The 23717-nt window shown below is 47.0% G+C and overlaps 1 protein-coding gene across 4 annotated transcripts in view; it reads right to left on the bottom strand.

Annotated features, from left to right (window-relative positions):
* The window catches only part of GATAD2B (GATA zinc finger domain containing 2B), an 851520-nt gene that overhangs the window by 359646 nt on the left and 468157 nt on the right, over nt 1-23717 (bottom strand). For all 4 annotated transcript variants that reach the window (XM_069651324.1, XM_069651310.1, XM_069651301.1 and 1 more), the window contains exons 3-5: nt 9673-9802; nt 8001-8132; nt 7699-7830 (exon numbers count right to left, since the gene is read on the bottom strand). In XM_069651324.1, coding sequence (XP_069507425.1) covers nt 7699-7830; nt 8001-8132; nt 9673-9802 — 394 coding nt within the window. The remainder of the gene's footprint in view (nt 1-7698; nt 7831-8000; nt 8133-9672; nt 9803-23717) is intronic.

A 23717-nucleotide genomic window follows, 5' to 3' on the forward strand; every position in this document is an offset into this window, starting at 1 on the left:
AAGAGACATTTATAGTTAAAGTTATTATAAGGAAAACAAGCTTGAAGATTGTGCGTAAGATTTTAAAGTAAATTAACTGCGTGTAATGTTCTTCAAGACTGTTTAATGTGTGCGCGAGCTCGCAAGTTGTCGTTTACGTGAAAGACGTTTCCTGAGAAAGCGCGTGTGGTTTTGCGATAGAGCGCGTGCCCAAAAGAATTGCGCGAGTGAATTTTAGCGCGTGTACATTTTTTACGTGAAATACGTCTCAAGAGTAAGCGCGTGTTGGGTTGCGATAGAGCGCGTGCCCAAAAGAATTGCGCGAGTGAATTTTAGCGCGTGTACATTTTTTACGTGAAATACGTCTCAAGAGTAAGCGCGTGTTGGGTTGCGATAGAGCGCGAGTCCATTTTTATCAGCGCGTGTTATTTTTTATTGCGTTTACGTATTTTTTCACGCGCGTGGGTTTTGTAAATAATCGCGTGTGTATTTTACACGCTAGGACAATACTTCACGTCTTCTGTTTTCACGTGTTTATCGCACACGCTTGTTAAGGAAGAAACTATACGTTCTTTGTGTAAATAAGGAAAACAATTCACACGCAGAAAGAAAGCAGTTTTCCAGGAAGTTAAAGAATATTATTTAAAGTAATCTATGTGTGATGCTGGAAATGCATCTGATGGACGGGGCCTCTGAATCCTTGTCCTTTTTCTGTTTTTACCGTGTGTTCTGTTATGTTTTCTGCCCCGGAGTCCGTGTGGGACTCCTGGCAGTGCAGCTCTCTTTTGGTTTGGTGAACAGACCCATGGGATACCCTTATGGCACCCATGGGTAGGGGTACAACCCTGTGCCCCTAGTGTATGTTTTTGGGCACCTGTGGGTGGCCCACAGAGCAGGGTATGGGCTGGTGGCAGCTTCATGCTGAATTTGACAGGTGCTCTGAGTATCCTCCATTTTGGGATGCCCAGGCCCTGCCATTGGGATCAGTTGATTCCTGATAGAAACAAGATGGCCCCTGTGGCCTCTTGCTTTCTATTGCCTGTTGTCTTGTTTTTCCCAAAGTCCTGGGAAGCCCTGACTCTGTCCCTTCCCCCTGACTGGCTGTTGGGTGGAAGTTCCATGTATGGTATGGTGGTGAAGGCCCAGCTAGACTGGCTGGAGCCTTCCCAGTGTCTGTATGTTGTGGGTACCTCCTGTGGGTGGGATCTGGGTGAATGGAGTGTGTGACCAATATACACTCCTTGTTGTGGTTGTCTGGTTTCTGGCATGTGAGACAAAGACTGAGACAGCCTTGCCCGAAACTGGCCTGAATGCAGTGTGTAGTGTTGAATGGCTGGGTACTTGTTCCAATCCACATTCCTTGTTGTGAGTGTCTGGAAGGGAGGAGTGTGGCCTGAATGCACCGTGTGCCTGATTGGCTGACTGACTGCATGAATGCCCTGCAGTGTGATTGGCTGCTGTGTGTGTGCCAGCCGTGTGGATGAGAGAGAGGATAGTATATCTGGGGACCTCTCACCACTGGAAATTGTTCAGTTCAGTTCAGTTCAGTTCAGTTCTGAAGGAACCATTGGTTGAGAAGCAACCATTGGGGTTCAGAAGTTCAGAAGTGTCCAGAAGCTGAGTCTCCACTCAAGAGTAACTGGAACTGCTGATCCTCGACGTCCAGCTGGAAGAAGAAGACTTGCTGTGGCATTTGCTTCGACCGATCCGAAGGCTGTCTAAGTTCGTCGAGGGCTGATCCGAGAGAGGACCTGGTAAGGCGCCCTCTTCCCGTGCTCCGAGGGACCATCGAGCACCGCTCCATCTTCGCCGAAGCGCCCTCGAAGACAGGTCCTCGAAAGGCTGTCGACCCGAGACGGGACTGCCGAGGAGATCGAAGTGAAGCACCCGGACATCGACGTCGTCGAAGTCCATTGCCGTCGACCAGGGTTCGCAGGTTTGTGGAACCGCTGGAGGCCCGTCGAAGTTGTGTTGCCCAGCCGTGGGAACCACTTGACGCTGTGCCGCCGACGACCGGAGCCGTCCGCTCCATTGCCTAAGAACATTCAATTGAAGGACTCTCTCGACCGCATCGTCGACCGCTTATCCTGCCGGAGAAAGTCGAGGCCGACCACTGCGCCGAGGAGAAACCTGCAGGTGGGTTTCCCGCCACCCAACGACCTCAAAGACTCAGACGACTCGACGCCCTTGCTGGGCTCCCGTCTCTACAATCTTTGCGGTCCAGAACTATTGTCATCGAGGTGCCCCGCACACCTCCGCCTTGCAGGACGCCGACGCCCCGACGCCGACGAGCACCGCTCGGACGAAGCTGCCGCCTCTTCGACATCGTTCCACCTCGTTTGTCGACGGACGTTCGACGCCCCGTGCCTCCCGCCTGAAAAGGAAGGCATTCAAGAAGGGCCGTCGATTCCCCGTCGACGAACAACGAGTCCCTCGACGTTAGTCGACTCCACCAGGTACATTGGGGGGGTAAAAACATTATAGAGGAAAATAAGACTTGCAGAGTACTACATGGACTGGGCTGGTGCTATATCTTTCTTTACAGGTTGCCCAGGTGGGGGGATCTCCACACAGAGCTGTGCCTAGTGGTAGGGGTCAGTATTCTGCCTACTGCTCAAACATCTTATTTCCTCCCTTCTCTCTATTGCTGGTTTCACTCTATTGGTCTGTGTGACATTGTACAGTATTGTTCATGCACTTCAATGAGATCTAGGGTGGTACCACTTTAGGATTGTAAATATTTGTCATTGTAGATTTTGCCAGAGTACAAAGTGAGTTATCATGATGAATGTATATAACCTTAACTATTGATTATATAAAGACTGTGTTCTAACCAATACAGAGTGTGGATATTCCTTTGTGGGGGCGTGGGGATACACTGTACTTAAGAACCAGCCTGCATCACCTCCTGAGAAGCTAGGCCTTGATTGCTCGACCATTGCTACCGAATAGAGAATCTTGGCTGGGGTCTCCTGTGCCTCTCCTCCACCGTATAGGGAGTGGGAGTACAGACACCCCCCACCGGTCGTTGAGATCCGTTCTCTCACACTATGCAAATGGAGTTCAATGTTTTCAGAGAAAGACTGCAATTTATGTAAGCATTGAAAACTACATAAGGTCAAAATAACTTTGAAGCAAGAAGAATATCTAGTTCTGAAAGATGTTGCAAAGGCCATCACTTTAGGATTCTAAAGAGACTAGATTGGCTTGAACTATTTGCACAACACAAGATATATTTACAAGATATTCCACAAAGATTACTAACCTCTAAGTCTTTTACTGGGGTTTAAGAGGTAAAGAGTTTAGAGTTTATTTAGCATAATTTTAGAAAAGAAGTTTTCTTATCATATAAGTAACCAGGTGTATTTGTTTATCACAGATACCAGAGCCTACCAGACGGTTGAAGGGCTGCAGTGTCTCCGTTGTTATTTTCTCCAAATTCCCCTTTCCCTTTCTTGGGGTTTTCAGCTCAGCTTATATTTAAGGATTGAGAGGTAAACTCCTGGTGAGGGTCTGTGGGGCCAGCATCAGCTCCTGTGGAATTCAGTCAAGCCAGATCCTGACAGGGAGGGGGGCAAGGTATACATATGCCAGCATAAGGTAGCTATGTTTACAAATGTCAACAGAAATTACCCTTCCTCATTTCTCGCCTTCCCCCAAGGGGCATACATTCTTCGCTTCAAATCTTCAATATCTTCTGATAAGCTGAAACCAGGAAGTGCAAAGGGAAAATGGGAGTTGAAATCTGAAAAATCTGAATCCCTGGCTTTTGTATGCATACAGTATGCCCAGAATGCAGCAGTAATGTATTTGATAAGATTTACTAATGTCAATTGACGTGACCTTTTTCATTTCCCACAGGTACAGCCCGCACTCATGTTAATCTGTAGGCCCAGAAATTAACTGTTTATTTCTGACATTTTATTTGTAGACATTGATTCATAAATCTATAATATAAAGACATACATGATGAAATGAGTCCACGTTTATCGGTGCAGGGGGTACTTTTTGGGGGAGTGGGGTGGTGGGGGTTTGTGGTGCATCAGGAGTCAAGCGTTGGCCTGAGGTTGATGCGAGAGACATTTGCCTGAAGTGAGTAGGCAAGTGGTGACTGGGAACAAGACATGGATCAGCGGGCTCTCGGCACTTCAGTCAGAGGGTGTTCTTCAAAATATTAAGAATATCAGCCACCACTGTCATCCTTTTGCACTGTCCTCCTAAGCAGGCACACATTCCTTAAGGTTAAAATACCGCTTCCAAGTGTATAGTGCAAAGTAAATCATCTAGATCCAAGATTCCAGGATGCGCATAGGAATGCATGCGTCTGACACCAGTGCTGACACGTCTCCTGCTCTATGGTATCGTCCAGTGGCACTGCCTCATCCGAGATGACATCCAGCACAGGCAGAGGTTTTGGTGCTAAAGAAAATAAACGTACAGCAAGTCAGTCATGGGCCCCTCACAAATGGAAACAGACTAACGTAGCCCCATACTCAAACTCTTTCAATGCCAAATTAGACACTCTTAATAGAAAGGGTTTTAATGGAAAGCAAACAGTCTTGCACCCCAATGCATTTTCTACTCCCTCGAATAGTAATGAAGTAGAAATCATAGTACAATATGGAAGAAAAAGAAGGGACCTGGGTAGTAACGTGGGCTCAGTCCTTGGATTTTCTTGGCTTTCGGGGCACATTCTCCTTCTGAGGTCTTTTCAGTTTCGTGACAGATTGGTGACATCACAATGATGATCTAAAGAAGGCAAGCTTTTTGCAAAGCATGATCCGCCCCTTTTTGTACAACCAGCTGATATGCACTTCTAGATCGTCATCCGATCAGGTCCTAAATACAGCGTTCAGAATTGAACCAGCAATACAGGTGGAATCTCTATCTCAGTTTTAACTACTTCACATCCATTGTCACGTCAGCAGAAGTTTAAACATACAATTACCTTAATTTTTTTGGGTTGAAGTGCCGCCATGTTTCAGCACGCAATCTCCTTGAGAGTTCCAGCGCTGCAGTGCCCGGTCCCCTTAATGTCCCATGATTGGCTTTAAACAGTACACCTCAGCACTAGGGTGTGTGTATAGGTGGTAGAGGGGAGGGCAACTTCTGCTCAGATGCTAGTGCAGTTGGGAGATTGCCAATGTGCCTTTCAAGAAGTGACTATTGTTTCGAACTATGGATTGCCTTTTGTGACCAATTGAAGGAATTCGTCTGGGAAGCCCTCCATGTAAGGCTAGTAAGGAGGTGAGCCTGCTCTGCAAAACACCCTCCCTAGGGGTTGAGGCAAGTGGGACCTCTCCGGGAGAGACTTCCCGTCCCCTGTTCCCCCTTGGGGACAAGGACTCCCATGAGGAACTCCCTGATGCCCTCAAAGTGATGGCCTATATGGATTTGTCTAACATAACATTATCAATTCCAACAAGATGAAGTGAACCTATTTTATCCACAACAGAAAACTAAGACTATCCCTTTAAATCAGTCTCTCCAATGGACTGTGCCACGGATGCTGATATGACACGAGAGAAGGAGGAAAGGCGAGTGGCCAGAGAGATGGCGAGAAGCCAAGAGATGCTGGAAAGCTGAGATAACCAGGGGAAGCCCCCTTTGAATAGCAGAGTGGAAGGAGGAGGAGCTCCTGCAGAACGCAGCACCCACTTAAACCAGTGAAGCTCAGATGCAGAGCCAAAGAAGCTGGGAGACCAGCGTATGAGAATGGAAGAAAAACCAACATGATTGAAGAGAGAATTTGGTGGTGGCATGACCACACAGCAATGGTGGTTGGCAGTCTACCTGCAGAACAGTGCTGATGCCACTAGCAGGAGAAAAACACTCCCAACTCGAGATACAACGCAAGTTCACTACGAAAGACTACAACAAAAAGCATGTGAACCAGACAACGCGATAAGTGAGCGACGGAGGAAGGAACAAGCAGAAAGAGATTCCAAGACCTTACCAGTGCGGTTCCCCTCAGAATACAATGTAAAATGAGGAACAGGATTATCGGACAGTTGAGAGGGACTCATAACTCGAATAAGACTTGTCCCAGTACTAATGAGAAAAGTATTGGAAATTGAGCTGGACTCATGAAAGACAGAGCTACATGAAATACAAAGTGGGAGAAGAATTGAGTTGAAAACGTGTTGCCTTGGGAAAAGTCATGCCAGATCCCAAAGAGAAAGACAACAGAATAGGTAAAAGTATTGGAAATAAGCTAATGAGAACCAGGTTCATGAAAAGCAGGGATACATGAAATACCCAAAGTGGGAGAGGAGTAGAGTCGAAGAGTCGCCTTGGGAAAAACGATCCCAAGTCCCGAAGATGAGAAACAGAATATAACAAAGATATTTGAGAAAGAAAACACCTAGGAGACCACAAAGACAAAGCTTGCACACGAAACAGAACTCTGGGAAGAGAGGCTAGAATCTGACAAGGAAGAGAGAAAGAACTTCTACAAGTAAGTAAGATTGTTTGCATAAAAGGAGAGGGGAAACCATCAGTCCCCTACAAGAGTTACAGAACGTAATCCAGAGGATAACGAGACTATTTGCATACAGTCTTTTGAATGTAACAAGACCTAGAAAATCCTGTAACACAAAACAACAACCAGGAGAAGGGATTAATTCTCATTTAATTAGTTACATTAATGGTAGGATCAAATAGGTTAGATTTGCACAGTGGGCAGACTTGTTTTTGGGCATTCATCCTGACTAGCACCTTAGTAAAATAGGTAGGGAACACCCCATGGATATAGGGAGAGTTAGGCCTGATTTTACTTTAGAATAAATATCATGCTTAAAATATCTTTACAGCCTCTGTGTCCTCCTTCTGATCCTCCACACTTTCCAATGGTCTTTGCAATCTAAGGATGTGTATGGTGTGTGGTACATGCCAATATGCCCCATACATTCTGGACCGGGAGTCCTAGATCTCTAAAGATAAAAAACGAGATGCAGAGTCTCTACTGCTGGCCTGCACCAGCCTGTCCTGTACCTCCCACCGGCAGCATGACTAACAGGCATGTACAATAACTACCTTATTTATTTTGAATGTCACATCAAAAGTACAGCAATATTTACTTTAAACTGTACCCTTTTTTTTTAAAATACATTATCCATGTATACCATACAGACAGCAGGCAGTAATAAAACAAACAAATGCTGAATGCATTCATCGCTGCCCCATAACGATTCCCTGCCCCAAACACCCAAAGCCACCAATATTACAGGGAACCACAGGTGCTTGAACACCCATGTGCTTGAACTCTCCTCCTCTTCCTGGTGCATTTTTGGGCAACGCCAGCACATGCAGATGCCAATGCTTCAACCCCCACATTAAATAAGGAGCCGCATAGTGGTGAAATCTTAAAACTCGTCTCAAATGGCTGGGCCCGGCATGTGGCAGATCTAAATTTGGCCCAAAATAGTGCTGAGATTTGCTGGTGAGAGGACTGATAAATAGAAGCAAGATACCAATGGTGCTCTGAAGAAAAGTAGGTCAGTAGAGCCTTCATGGTTTGTGGATTTAAACCAATTTGATCTCAAGCCGAGAAAGTCAAATCGCTCAATACATACTAGTACAACCTCTAATTTTGTGAATAGTACTAGGCAGCCACTCGCCCCAAATGGCCAGAAATTAGAAAAACAGCAAACCAACTACTGGAAATAAAATCTGAGGGTATGAATAATTAGTTGAAAGAAGTGAAGATATTATACATACCTGCATAGTTCTTAAATTCTGAGGCTCACACCCTTGAGCACCAGGCCGAGAGGGGAGCTTGGACAAACCCTGCTGTCCGATGTGGGCAGGAGATGGCTGGACAATGGATGCTGCATTTTGGACCACTGGGGCCTGTAAAAGACAACAAACGGTCTTCAAAAAAGAAGTAAAGAATTTGAAGAACTCCTTTCATACAGTATAATGAAAGGTTATTTATACAGGCTACATCAAGGTATGCTTGTTCGGCCAGCAAAAAGGCCAAGGAAGAGTGCCACTGGATCACCGGACATAACAGGACTTACCTTCTGAACTACATTCTCCTTCTGCAGTTGGCTCTGACGGAGCTTTTTTAACAACACCAGCCTGGCTTCTTCAAGTCGCAGCTCGTCCCGGATTTGTTTGATGAGCTGCTGCCTCTCCTCTAGATCTTTACCCTATTGGAATAGAAAGGGGTAAAACTTGTGGCCGGGAAGAACATTCATGGATCCTGTGCACTGATAAAACACACAGGGAGGGATGCAGCCTGTCCACAAGGAAAAAAGCACAAACAATGTGGTAAATTGAATATGGACTGAAAACAGAAGAGAATATTGACTGAGTTGAAACATCTGAACAAAAGCGGGAAGAGGCAAGAGAGAAAAGAGGAGATGCAAAGCATGCAGCCGCCAAGAAGGAAGAAAAAAATAAGGCGGTCACAGAAAGGGAATGATGCAGAGAAAGACTAGATTGTTCAGAGGGCAAAAGGCTAAAAGGCCAGAACAAGTAGACAATAGCAGAAACAGAGTGAGGCAGGATAAATGATAAAACAGAGAAGGCTAAGACAAGGCAGAAGCAATCCAAAACAAAAGGAACTTTAAGTGAAGCAGAGTAGGAGCGTAGCTACCATGTTTACTGCTGAAATGTTCTGCTCTAGTATGATTCCAGACTTTGTTATTTGCAGTCTACACATTTCTAATAAATGAGCATGCAGACGGAACTATCTTCTGCCCATAAGTGAAAGGGTACGGTGAGTACATGAGATAGGACAACTGCAGGGAGTTCGTACATTCAGGTAACTGACTAAACCGAACAACGGTCGTGGTTTGTTCAAATGCCTTCAAACCTTTCAGTAAGAGGGGGTCATCAGTGGAAATCCACAAAAGCCGCTCTGTTGTACACGGGTAGTGTTGGCACAATCCGGATAATCTGCTCTACCAAGTGGTACTCCACAGGAATAATGTCCAGCTATCACTGCTGTTTAAGAAATGGCCCAGAGAATTACATTTATGTTGAAGGATAGCTTTGGTATGCAAAATTAGCCTGAATACTACTATGCAAGAGTCGGAGAATAGCACTGCTGTTAAAGACATATGCCAATACAAGCAGTGTTTAATACACAAAATGAGAGCATTTAAAGGCCCCAAAGGGCAGTTCCTTTGGTGAGGTTTAGGATGTAAATCAGAAAAACTGTACACACCGGGTGATCTAGCTCTTCTGTCCTCACTATATTAGTGCAACATCAAAGCAGCACTGGTCTGATGAAAATGGTCCATTCCAGACAAAAAACAGAGTGGTCTACAACAGCATTGACAACGAGATCAAACTGCTTCTTTTGCACCTAACCTCATCATCAAAGACGGTTCTGTCCAATTCAGTTTCTCCAAGAGAGCCACTATGACCAGGACCTTCACAGGTGAATTATATCTATTATGACAGATTTAACGGCATTAACAGATTTAATTCACAAACTAGTAAGAACATGACACACATTTAAGGCTGTTGAGTGCACACAATTTTTCGAAGAAATTCCAGTCAAACAGACTATTCTCTAACCCTAATCTGCACAGAATTAAAGATGGGAGAAGAGTTTCTCTTAACTGAAAGGATACCAAATTGAATCTAATGATGAAACGCAAGTCATTGCTGTTATCCCTTCATCACTACCTCAAAAAAGGACTAATTTAAGGTGGTTCTACAAACAAAGCATTTTCTCACCTTGAACATTTCGAGGTTGGCCAACTTGAGTCGGTCTTCAATGCGAGAATAGCCACGTGGACTGGATGCCTCATTATCTGAGAGGACAATGATGTCTGGGGAAGGGGTCAATCGTCCTCGGTCCTGTTCGCTGAAAAAGAAGGCAACAAAAACCAATCACAATACGAAAAGAAAATGGGTGCCAATTATCAGATGGGTTTAAAATGAGTAATCGTAACATTCTGGTCACCTAAATATCAGAAGGTGCTTAAGCGAGCCAGGCAGGGTTGTGACTCCAGCCACTAATGCTCATGAACTCAGCAGGTATCCTGCCACTTGCCAACAGATTGCTGAAACACCATTGTGATATCAGCTTCCAGTTTCTGCATAGCTAGAATCACGCATTCAAATGATTGTACATTTTGAGACCATGGAAAGACTGCACACACTAAAGAAGTGGATTCTCATTTGCTTGCACCTAGCTCCCCAGGATAGGTGTACCTGGAGGCATCTACCAATAATAGTCCCTGTGACCCTGAGTATTTTGGTTTTGCAGCCGTAATTACTGCTGTAACTTATGCTTTGGAAGAACAAATTACTTACACCGGTTAATGTTCTTTCTGATGGATGTTCCTCCCATGGATTCCTCATCTTTGATATTCCCAGATATCCTGCATGTAGCTTCAGAAGTCTTTTCTCAGCAGAGGGCACAGTGCGTCGTCGACTCAAAGTCCCTCAGCGGCTTCCATCGTGTGCACGGCTACGTTGTCGACACTGGTATAAGTAGCACGCACCGCGCCCATTGCCTCAGTTCTGTTCTTCCCCCTATCTTTGCACAGCCGTCTCGGAGGTTATCAACAACCCAGACGTTGAAAGAGGAAATTTGAAGAGAATGCAAAATTCGCCCAAAGATAGAGTGGTAGGTTGGGAGGCATGGTAGGAACATCCATCAGAAATGAACATTACCAGGGAGTAAGTAATTTGTGCTTCTAGTGAATTGTGTCCTCCCAGTTATTCCTCATCTTGGGAGGTAGGAAAGGAGAATTTATTTTTGATTTATGCTGTGTGCAACAGCCTTTCCAAACTTCGCCTCCTGACCAGATACCAAATCCAGGCTGTAATACTAAGTAAAGAAATTAAGTGAAGACCAAGTTACAGCACTATCCTGCACTGGTACTCCCCTGGTACTCCCCTTTGAAGAGCCAAAGTAGCAGACACTCCTCTAATGGAATGTGGTCTCAAACCAATAGGGACGTCCTTGCCCGCAAACTAACATTCAGTGATGCACAAGATAATCCAATGGGATAAGGTCAGTTTGGAAACAGCCTGTCTCAGCATGTGACCAGTATATCCAACAAAGAGTTGGTCATCCTGTCTGATTCAAGCAAACCTGTTTAATGTAGAAGCTCAAGGCCCTTTTTTAATCCAAGCGGTGTAGCCTCTCTTCCTCCTTAGAAGAGATGAGGAGGTGAATAAAAAGTAGGTAGAACAATCTTGTGTGCCAAGTGAAATTCAGAAACTTCCTTAGGCAGAAAAGGAGCAAACCCTCAAACAAAACATTTTCCTTGTAGAAGGTCGTAAAAAGGAGTTTCGCTACACAAGTCCTTAAGCTCCCTTACTCTGCGGGCCAAAGTGATCGCTGTCAAAAAGAGAGTCTTAAGAGTCAACATCCTTAAATGACACATATAGGAGGCTCAAAAGGAGCACCCATCAGGAATTTTAAAACTAGATTAAGATCCCAAACTGGGACAATAAATAGAACAGGAGGGAAAATGTTTGTTTGCCCCTTCATGAACTGAATGACAATGGGTACTTTAAAATAAGAACCCTGCTCCGGCGAGCGCTTACACATGGATAACGCCTTTGCAGTACAAACCTGCAGCCCTTGATGGGCTAAATGCAGTAAAAAGGACAACACTCAAGGTGTGTCGCAATTAAATAGGTTCAATATCTTTATCTCTGCACCAGCTACAAAACTTGTTCCAACGGCAGCGGTACAGAGCTTTAGTTTCTGGCCTTCTGGGAGAAACCAACATCTCCATTACATCTTGCGGGAGGTGCCATTCTCTGTATCTTAACATTTCACAAACCAGGTGTGAAGGTTCAGGGTTCTGATCTCTGGGTGAAGAATGCGAACTCCCTCCTGAGTGAGCAGGTCTGCTGTTTGGGGAAGACCAGTTTGTAGAGCAGATGGACATGTCTAAAAAGGTACGGGTACCACATCCTCCTGGCTCAATGCACAGCAATCTGGATCATGGATTTCCCAACTCCATCAACCTCCTGATGACATGAGGAATGACGGGGATTGGTGGGAAAGTGCACACAAGTGAAAATTTGCATTCCACTAGGAGCGCCTCCCGCAGAGTTCCTCTGAGGACATTTCCTGGAGCGGAAAAGGTTGCATTTCCTGTTGATACTGGAGACGAACAAATCTACTTGAGGGGTTCCGCAGAGGGCAAAGATCTCTAGAAGGACTTCCTGAGCTAACTCCAACTCGTGGGAGACTGTTCTGCCTGTTCAGAGCGTCCGCCAGTCTTCTCCTTTCTGGCTAGGTGAACGGCCGACAGGCTACAACTTGCAGTGCCCAAAACCAGCGCTGCATTGCTTTTCTGCACAGTGGTAGTGACCCTACACCACCTCTTGTGTTGAGGTAATGCTTGGTCACTGTTATCCGTCATTATCAGGATATTACTCCCCTGCACAGAGGGTACAAAGGCCATCAGCGCAAGTCTGATTGCCCTCAGCTCCAAAAGGTACATGTGCAGTTTGGACTCGATGGAGACCAACGACCGCAGATTGTCAGGTCATTTGTATGAACACCCCATCCTGTGAGGGAGGCGTCTAACTACTGTTAGCTCTGCCCAAGGTTGCCAGAAAAGGCTCTCCCTTAAGCAATTTCCCCTTGCAGGCCCCACCCCTGGCGATCCTGCGCAACCTTGCTGAGAAACTTAAAAAGGTCCATCATCTTGCTGGAAAATTGCGATCATTGGGATTTTAGAGCCCACTGAAGGGATCTCATCCTGAGATGGGCCCCTGGCACCAGGAAAATGCAGGATGACATGAGACCGAGAAACCTCAGAAAATCAAAGGCCAGCAGTCGCTGGGCATTCATGTGCTGAGCCCTCTCAGGTGGCAAAGCTTTCCCAGAGGAAGCATCCAGAACCGCTCCAATGAACTGACGGTTCTGAGAAGGTATCATCTGAGACTTCTTGAAATTGAGGGAGAATCCCAGCTTCTGGAGGGAGTGGCAAGTGACACTGACGGAGAACAAAGTCTAATCAGCCAATCATCCCAGTACTGGTAGACTTGAATCCCTCCCCTCAGACTTGCTGTCACTACCGCCATCAATTTGGTAAATACCCTCGGGGCAGAGGTGTACCCGAATGGCAGAAAATGAGAACCGCGAATGGCAAACATCAGGTGCTTCCTGTGCTGGGGATGTATGGGCATACGAAAGTAAGCATCCTGAAGATCGTGTCCTTACTGAGGAACTTGTTCAAGCATCTCAAGTCAAGATAGTTTGTAGTCCTCCATCCTTCATGGGGATTAAAAAGGAGAGTAGCATCCTTGGTTCCTCTCTGCTATAGGTACCCATTCTATTGCACCTTTCTCCAATAGGCTGAGAATCTCCTGTAGGAGGAGTGGATCCAGATTCCATAAGGATTGACTCCCTGGCGGGTGATCTGTAGCCATTTTTATGAATGGGAGGCAATAACCCTAGGCTACAGTTTGTAGTGCCCAAGCATCGAAAGTAATGCTATGTGTGAGACAGGCATGTTATCAAGAGACAGACTCGAGTGTAAGTTTTAAAAACTTTATTTACTAAGGTTCCTGAATGCCTGACTGGCCCCATCTCTAAAAGGATGGTTCCCTTAATTGATGTTTCTAATGGGTGTCGTCATCTAGTAGTACAAAATAAAAGTCCATCTGTGTCTACACGTATGCTTGCCTTCACCCTGTACAAAAGTGTGATAGGGAGTTTCTTGAAAAGGAGAAAGTGTGGTTCAACAAAAATAGCGAAACCAAAGCGGATTTCAGGTGGTCATCTCACCAGGTGCAATTTGGTCAATATCACAAAGTGTTCACTCACAAGGGCTTTTCGTATGACCTTCTCCACAGGGCCCTTATGGTGAATTCAAACTACAATGTCTGAGTTCCTAGGGGTTCCCTTCCCAAACTTCACTGGTTCACTTTCAGGTTTACATGCAAAACACAAAGTCAGTTTCTCCAATGGGCCTCTCTGGGTTCCCTTCCCCAAGTTCAGGTCTCTTCCAGCTTTCGCAACCTTCAACTGGTCCTCTCTCAGCTCGCAAATGCAAAACAAAACACAACTAGTCAGGATGTGCCTTTTTTCCCATGTACAATCTTTTCCTGCATATCCTCCTCTTGCGGGGTAGAATCGGTGGCTTTTGAAAAAGCTATGCGTTTTACTTTTCCTCAGCACAACCACCCCTACCCTTTGCCCTCCTGTTTTGTTACTTTCACTTCCTTTTTGCACTTTTTGACTTCAGGTGCTTCTGGCACCAAATTTCCTATGTTCCTTCACCTTTTCCGTTCACACTTGCACTGACCTTTCTTCCTTATCTTGCTCGTGCCCCTTCGACACTTTTCATGCTTTCACACACTATTATGCTAATTTAATTGGTTTAGGGTCTTTCGGTGCCTTTTTATACGCACCTTTCCTCTTGCACCTTTTTCCACAGCCTTCCGGTCCCCTTCAAGTCACTCGTACCCTCTTTTACACTGTCCTTTCCAACTCCCAACTGCCCTGTAGCCTACAATTAACCTCCAACTGCCAAGCCCATGACCTGGGATTCACACAATACCAGAAAACATGTTGCCCATCTCCCCTGCCCTGCTGCTTTGCAGGGGGTGGAGCGACAACTTGTCCCTGACAATCAAGCAAACAGACTGGTTGCCTAGACTCCCCTTCCCTGGCAACCACATGTGTTCCTGGGTTGGGGGGCTGGCTCTGAGTTTTCCCTATTGAGGGATGGGTGGGCAACCTGAAACTGTGTGCCTGCCCAGCACCCCATCTCCCCCAACAAGCCTGTGGAGAGAGGGCCGGACTCCCCCTTTATCCTTGGCTGCTTTTGGTGTGGTGTGCTGACGTGGGTTGGGGGCAGAGGCTGCAGAGGCCCTTCTGGAAGGTACCCTTCGCTCTTTCTAGCCTTATCCTTCTCCCCGGGCTCCCTTCCTCCCCAGCCCTGCTACATTCTTTCACCAGTGGGTCTCCTGGCCTCTGTCTTCTTCCCCTGCTTCTCTCCTGGAATTCCAGCCTCGCCCTCCCCCCACGGCTGCCTCTGTCCATCCCCGTCCCTCTCTGCTTCTCTGTCCTCCTGTGTGTCTGTCGCCCTGTGTCACTCTCTCTCTGCACCAGTCCCTCCCATTTCCCCCTCACCATCTCTAACAGCCCCCCTTCTCCAACCCTTCCCTTTCTCCCTTGGTGTCTCTTCCCCCCCCCAACTATGCATCCAAGGGTACTACCTCAGTCACCGGGTTCAATGTCGGTGGGTGTGCCTAGCCAGTCCAGTGTGTCAAAATGTATCCGGCTGGCAAGGAGTTTACCCTGCTTCCTGTAATAAATATGTTCCTGGTTTAACAAAGATTTTGGTGCCTTCATTGTGTTCCCACTTTTCCATGCAACCTGCCTGTTATTACCAAATGGGGGACACTGTCTGCGTACACAACGCACACCCACCGGGTCTATTGACTCCCTGGTCCAAAACTGTGGATCTAACTGGGGTCTCCCACACGGCCTCCCACATTTTCGGCCTACCTCCCACTTACACAAAAGGCATATCCAATGCGGATCAGTCAGACCTTATTGACCTTCAATCGGTAGACCTTTTAAACCTGGTCTATGAGTAAACATCTTCAAGGATAGGATAAACGCAATACGACAAAATAAATGAGGGGATTTTTAATTGTTTGACGCAAGCCCCGTATACAGAAAAACAGAACTGAGGCAACCGACGTGGTGCGTGCTACTCATCCCGGTGTCAACGTCATAGTCAGGCGCACGATGGAATCGCCAAGGGGCATCAAGTCAACGACACACTGCGCCATCAGTTGAGAAAAAAATTCTGAAGCTGCAAGCAGGATAGCGGAGAATATCAAGATGAGGAATATGTGGGAGGTGTGAAGACATCATGAAGCAAGACAGACAACTGTTTAAAAAGGTCAAAACAAACCAATTAAAGAAAAGGTCAGGATGGTAGAAGGCCCAACTTTCCCTATGCTAAGGTGGATATCCCTACCTGAACGAAACTAAGGTAAGTCGGTGTCCAAAATTCAACTTAAGAATCTGTGTGCAAAACCTATCCTTGCCCTCAAAACAGATGCTGTGACAATCTGCCTCCTACTACAGTCTTGTGAAAGAAGACATCATGGGGGTTTTGGAGTGGCTGAAGGTAAGGCAGCCGCTACTGTTGCGGTCTAGTATTTCTTCCCCGTCCACCACACGGGAATCTTCTTTGTCTTCTTTGGAAGGGTTCAGGGACAGCCAGCTCAAATGTGGAGTAGAGCCAAAAGGACCTTCCCCTCCAGGGTGTACCCGTGGGGCGGTTTGGAGGTTGTCTGATTGGAGCATCAAGGGATTTGGCTGCCGCCTTGGAAGTTTGCAGCTTCTTCAAACTCATCAGCTTTGTTCCCGAATAAATGAATGCCGTCAAAGGGCATGTTGGGAAGCCTGGATTGTATGTCTGAGGCAAACCCCGACTTTCTCAACCAAGCAAATCTGCACATTACTCTAGTTGCCGCCATAGCTCTGCTGATACTGTCAATCAAGACCAGTCTGGAGGGATTTGCACATTGCATCTTTCCGATCCTTGACAATGTCTAGGAATCCGTCTCAACCTTATCCTTCAGGGATATGGTCAGCTGCCATAGAAATGTACTGGACAATCAAACTTGGGTGTGTTTTGCTTTTAACTTTTCTCATTGATTGTAATCTGCTAGCCCAGTGACTGCTCTATACTGCTGTACTTGCTTACTCCCCCCTCTGCCTCCTCTCCTCCCAATCATGGCGCTTTCTGTTTCTCCCATCTATTCTAACTGCTTCTCTATCAACTATCCATTCCCTTCTCACTAAGTCTGGAAAGAAGAAGCTTAAAAAGGATATACTGGCCTCAAACCCTGGTTTCCCTATTGCCGATACCTATACGAGTGCCTCTTGCAGACAGAACCTCACTGATATCCTCTTTGTTGTTCCATCGCCGGATCTATGGACCCCCCATATGATCTGTGCTTGGTCCTGTCTCCTCGTCTCCCATTAACGGTGGCACTCGCTGGGAAGTCCTCATGGCTTCATTCGACTCCTCCAGAGTCCTCCTTAAGGTCTACCTCCTCCTCTGCCCCTCTTCAAGCTACCTTCACAAGAGGGTGTACCTTTGATTTCTACCCCTCCCCGGAAAGGCAACCTCCTCCATCTTGCCACTCTCAACTCTCGCTCTGTTGTCAAACACTCCTCCGGACATCTGCCACCTCCTTTAAGAATTGGACCTTGATGTCCTTGGTCTTACGGAGACATGACTCACGGCCAGCTCTGTCGCAAGCTTTGACATTCTCCTCCCTGATGGTTACAAGATCCTCTCCGCACCCAGATCCACCCGGCCCACAGGGGGTGTAGCCCTGAACTTTCCCGAGTGGATTCCTGCGACTATCATTCCCCCTCAGATTTACTCCTCTTTCGAATGCCTTGTCTGCAGGCTCTCAATCTCTCCTAGCCACTCTTACTGTTGCTACTCTCTACCGCTCCCCTGGGCAAATCACTGCTTTTCTTTATGAGTGGGCTGACCTCTCCTCCTCTCTCCTGACCTCTACCACTCAAATCCTCCTCCTTGGTGACCTCAACATCCACCTGGATTCCCCCAGTCCCTCATCTCTGCTCTTTTGCGACCTCTGCGATTCCCTCTCCCTCCTTCCTTCTGGCCCGACGCACTCTGCAGGACCCACACTTTATGTCCTGATCTCCTCTGGCCTCCCCCTCTCTATCCCTCTAATCACTCCTCTCTCCTGGAGTGACCACTGCCTTCTCTCATCTCACTCTCTTCCCCCTAGCCAAGCTCACCCCAACACTGCCATCTACCTTCTTAGACATCGGACCTATGAAGCGTGTCAGTTGAGGCTTTCGTTGCTAACTTCTCCTCCCCCTCTGGCTGACTCACAACCTGACACAACCCTGTCCCTCCTCTACTCTTCCATTTCTGATACTCTTGATGCTCTTGCCCCTGTCATGAGGATCCGCTTGAAGACCAAAGGCAAGTGTAATTCCTGGTACGACTCCGACCTTGCTACACTTAAACATAAGTGTAGGGCGGCTGAGAGGAAATGGAGGGCTTCTTGTTCATCCTCTGACAAACTGGACTGTCGCCTGCTCCAGAGGCCATACTGTCTCTCTGTCCACACCAAGAAGAGAGTCCACATTCAAGCCCGTGTCTCTGTGGCATCTAACAACCCGGCGGAACTCATCAAAATCTGCAAGGAGCTTTCAACCCTGCTGCAGTCTCAACCCCTCCTCTTGCCTCCCCAAGCTCTCTGCAATGACCTTGCCTCTCACTTTATCAAAAACCCAAGACATCTTGTCCACCCTCCACTCCCCTCCCCTCCCCCTCCTAGGCCCCCTCTGTCTGCGCTTGCTAACCCCCCCATTTAACCAACCCTCCCTCCTTCTCTTCCTTTCCTCTTTTCTCCCCTGATGAGGTCGCTAGACAAGTCCGATTTATGAAAGCCTCGTCAAAACAGGTTTATCCCCGTTCTTCTAAAACCATCAAGGACCACATTTACAGCCTTCCTCCGGCCCTTGCAGATTTTTGCAACCATTCCTTTGCTTCAGGATCCTTCCCCTCCCCTCCGAAACACTCCTTTGTGCATCCTCTTCTCAAGAAACCCACAGCTGATCCTTCCTCTCCGGCTGACTATCGCCCAATCTCCATTACTCCCTTTCTGGGCAAACTCCTGGAAAAGCTGGCCATCTCTCAGCTTAACCTTCATTCTGATTCTGTTGGCTGTCTCCATGACCACCAGTATGGTTTCAGAGCAGCCAGAAGCACGGAAACTGCTCTCCTGAACATCCGTGAAGATCTGCTCCCCAACCTTGACTCTAACATTCCCGGTGTCCTCATCCTACTCGATCTCTCTTCTGCCTTCGACACGGTCAACCATACGATCCTGCTCAGCCGTCTGCGTGAGAATCTGGGTATCACTGATCAGGCTCTGGCCTGGCTGACCTATTTCCTCTCTGATCGAGCCTCCCAGGTCCCTTCCTGTCTTCCATCTTCCTCTCTACCTGTGCTGTTCCCCAGGGATCTAACCTCTCGCCCTGGCTTTTCAACCAATACCTGGCAACTCTTACCCACAGCATTGCCATCCTATGCTCAAATTTCCAGTGCTACGCTGACGACAACTCTTTCAGGCTGCCCTCGGCCACCTCCTCTCCCTCCCTCATCTCCGATTGCCTAACTGCCATTCAAGATTGGTGTGCAGCGAATGCTCTCTGACTGAATGCCAGCAAGACTGAGATCCTCCTCATCGGCAACCCTTCTCCATCCTTTCCCCTCTCTGGCTGGCCTTGCTTGGCCCTCCTCCTATCCCCACCTGTGAGGCGAAGAACCTTTGGGTCATCTTTGACTCCACACTTTCCTTCTCCGCCCACATCTGAGGTCTCTAAAAAGTCAAACTTCCTACTGCATCTCCTCAAAGGTACTCTTCCCTTCCTTTCCTTCCCCCAGAAGCTCACTTTCTCCCAAGCTCTGGTTCTCTCTAGGTTGGACTATTGTAAAAGCCTCTTTCTAAATCTACCTGCCTCTACTCTTCGCCCTCTGCAACTATTCCAGAACAGGACTGTGAGACTTGTCCGTGGCCTGAAGCCTTTGGGTCATATATCTCCAGCTCTAAAATCTCAACATTGGCTCCCAGTGGATGCAAGGATTAAATTTAAAACCCTCTGCATTGTCCACAAGGCTTTCTGGGGCCAAAATACCTTCAGCTATTCCGCTGCAAATACCTCCCCTCTCGAGCTCTGCGCTCCTCTACCTCCAACTCCCTCAGGGTCAGTCGTTTCTCAAAGAAACAAGCTGGTGATAGATCTGTCTTCGGCCGGGTCCTCCCTCTGGAACAGCCTCCCTGCCACTCTAAAACTTGGAGAACCATCTCCAGTTCCGGAAGCACCTCAAGACCTTCCTCTTTGCATCTGCCTTTGCTCCCCATCTCCCTTGCTGATCTACTCTCTTGGCACCGTGCACCTGGCCACCCTCTGTCTCCTTGGCCCAGCTACCAACCTTCTGCACTGCTGCCCGGCCACAGCTTGCACTGGGGACTTCATCTGTACCCATACAGTCCCCCACCGTCCCCCATTTTCTTCTTTTGATGCACTTAGACTTACCCAGTCTGCTGCCGTAAACACCGCACTTGCCACTTGCTGGCTACACTACCCCTGCGTATTGCTCCATTATCTATTTTATTCTGTATTTATTATTATTTATCCTCTGCTCCGCACTTTCCAATCTCCCCCTTCCATGCACTTTTCCCCCTTTACCTTCGCATGCATTTGCACATTCTCAATGTCACTGGGCCTAGTAAGATCGTTGTTTTGTTCTCCCCTGTTCCCCTCTCCTCCCTTGCCTTGCCATGCCTTGCCTTGCCGCGCTCTGAAACACTTGTGTACGAGCGCAATACAAATAAAATAGATCACTCCCAAAGGGTGTGTGTAAACCTTAATTACGTGCACGTATCATTGGCAGATTTCAAGGCCATACTCCCTTGAGAAAAAACATTTTGGGCCTTGGTGTCGCAATGCTGGTCATCCCTATCGTGAGGTATTTTAGGATAGGCATTTTGCCTACTGGTGGATGTGGCCGCATGAACCACCAGACGTTCCGTTGTGTTGGGTGCTTGGACAGGTAAAACGTGTCAGAGCTTGAAACTCTGTACTTTGCTGTCAAATTCTTATTGACAGCCGGAATGACCTCTGGTGCTTCCCAGTTAGCAGTTGCACGCCTTTGTAAGGCTTGATGAAAACGTACAATTGGGTCGTCTTGTGGCCCTCTGTCCAAGATATCAGTAAGATCGTCTTGTTCAAATACTGGTGTAGGTATGGACCACCCCATGTACTCCATAACCCTTGACATCAGTTACCTGTATGTCACTTCTGCCTGGTCACCTAGGTCTGCCCTGCCAAATTCATCCTCTGTTGGGGTGTCTATTCCACTAGCCTCATGAAGGCATTCCTGTAAGTTTTTCATGCGTGAATCTTCTGAAATCAATGCTTCAGGCACTGATGGAGTTCAATGGCGTAACCCGAAAGGTCTGGCTTCATCAGAAGATTCTTCTGCATCTTCATAAATAAAAGAGGGATTTGAAAAAAATCAGAACATGGCAAAGGCGTGTATGTCTTTTCTGGTGTAATTGTCACGATATTTGTCGTCCGGGGAGCCGAAATCGTTGAGACCGTTGACATCTTCGACAACTGCGTCGATGGTTCCGCCGCTTGCGCCGATGTTGGCATGTGTGGCGTTGAGGCGGTTGACGCTCAGAGCGTAGATGGCTTCTTCAAAGTTATTAGCACCGATGATGCACCTTTCGACCCTCATGGTATGGTGTATTTCAGCATCAATGGCTCAGTCCTTGAGGGGACTTTTTCCTCGACTCAAGGGATTTTTTTTATCGCTCTCGCAGAGTCTTCTCCGCAGAGTCTGAAGACACACAGCTCTTGTGCTTACAAGTTTTTCAACCGAAGCATGTGTTTTGGGTGTAGCCGGAAGGGGCAAGGTTGCGTCCTCAAACACCTTTAAAATCCGTAATTGAAACTCTTCCGACTGGTTCAGTGAACTAGATTTAGTGGGGCAAACAACCCGTTCCAGTGAGGGACTTGAAGTTGAGGAAGATGGCGATCTATGGAGCTATATGGCACAGCTTCTTTCCATGTCTAGAGGTCAAGTGGTGTGAAGTTTTTGGCTCTTTTGACGGAGTGGAAGGGGATTTTTGGGTCCTACCTGCCGTCAGCTTCCCTATACGCTCTCTCAGGGCCTTGGCTGTCATAGAAAGGCAGTCTTCACACTCAGATGACAGGTGTGTTGACCCCAGGCAGATCCTGTGAGGGTCCGTCATGGACATCTTCGCACTGCAGTCATAGCATTTTATTAAGATGGATCTTGGGGTGGGAGAGAAGATGAAGCCAGCGTTATTCTACTTGAAGAATGGATGAAATTTCTCGAAGTATCGAAGGTATTCCTGTCAAGGAACGAGGCGCACCGCATCCGAAGCGTGAGCGCAGAAAAACAGAACTGAGGCCAACGGGTGCTGCATGTGCTACATATACCATCAGTGATGTCGACATCAAGATGGAGGCCTTCAAAGGACGTGGGAGGACACAATCCATTCGAAGAAAATTTTACTGTGAATACAGTTTTCTGAAACATCAGAGAAAAGGGCTCGGGAAATTAGTGAAGCATGATTGTGTGAAAAAAGCTAGTCAGTTCCTGATTAAGTGCTGTCCAAAGTTTGTCAGCTAGTGTTGATAAGCGACACCCCACCCCCAACTGTCCCAGATATGTAAACTAGGATCTGCTAGGCAATTTGGCAGAGATGACACCACCAACAGTTGGTAGGGTGACGGAGGCATTGTGGGCACAAGGAGGGAAAGGTGATCACAATCCTCTTATGGCCATCCCATCAAGGCCTCTTGGCGAGGGTAAGGTTGTTGAGGTGGAGGTGTGGGACACAATTGGTGCCATGTAGAGAGTCCAAATAGAGTGAAAGACCCAGGGCACCTGTTTTAGCCCTCTCCAACCAAACAATCAGCCCACTAGACCCTTCTGCCACTATGTTCTGTCCACTTGCTTCCCTCCACGACACTGCCGATGTCAAAGAACGCCTGTGCTCTGGAGAAAAAAACATTAGCTAGTATCTATTTAAAAAAGCAGCCTTCCATCCTCACAGGAAGGTAGACTCCTACCAACCACCAACAACAAGCTTCCTCCAAATATCACTGTTATCAGAAATAGAAAACTACCTGGTTTTCTCCACGATCTTCCAAGAAAATTAAACGGCCAGATGCTCAAGAACTGATTTTAAAAAACGATGAATAATTCTGGAATGAATCATTTTATAAGTGATGATGGAAATATTAACAGAGTAATACCGGAAACAGCATATCGGGTAAGCGATGCATAAAACTGTAATAAGAGGATGATGTAATTCATTAAGCTTGAGTAAAGCATAGGATTGATAGCCATGCACTCTTAACAATGACCACCAGGGGTCAATACATGCTTTAACAATATAATGAAAGCACAAAAGTACAACGTACGTGCGTCAATGAGTACACCAGAGATTAATTACCTACAACGCTTTAATATGAGAAGTGCAAAAATGCTCCATCGTTACCGTATGATTTTTGTTAAGGAGGCAAGAGTTAATAACTACAAACGTGTTCGCTACACAAGAAAAGGTCAAAGCGGAGGCCTATGGTACTCCAATGAGATTGTACGAGACAGTCATATTCATGTATGTTCAATAAACACTCGAACTCAAAATTATTATATCTTGCGAATGTACAAGGGCAAAACAAGGTTTAAAGCATTGTTACATCCGAGAGCACGAGCCAACCCAAAAGCGACGACGCTGCAGCAAATGAAAACGCCATACCCTCCTTTCTCCTCTTATTTATTTCTTTGTTTTACTTGAAGCAGAATATATATACAAGTCTGGAGTGCTAAAGACTGAATATTTAACCTTGAAGTGTTGGACTGGACTGAACCATCCAGTCCACTATGGAGCTGGTTGTAAGGCTATAAAAAAAAGAAAAAAAGAAGAAAGGAATAGAATGGAACTTCTCTGCCCAAGAATGTCCTGAGCAGGGGAGAGAAAATAATCCAAAGAGGATTTAAAACAATACAAAAGTTGAAAAGGGACAGTTTGACAGTGCGAGAGAAAGTAGGGGAAGAGTGAGACTCACCTGGGGGTCCCCTGCCTGAGCCACTGGCTGACGGGAGCAGCCCCCAGGCAACGGGTCCCACCCAGAATAGACTGATGCCATAGGTGCGGCAGGGAGCATGGTTGGCACC

The sequence above is a fragment of the Ambystoma mexicanum genome, chromosome 1p (assembly GCF_040938575.1).
Source record: "Ambystoma mexicanum isolate Mex_15411 chromosome 1p, UKY_AmexF1_1, whole genome shotgun sequence".
Lineage (NCBI taxonomy): Eukaryota > Metazoa > Chordata > Amphibia > Caudata > Ambystomatidae > Ambystoma > Ambystoma mexicanum.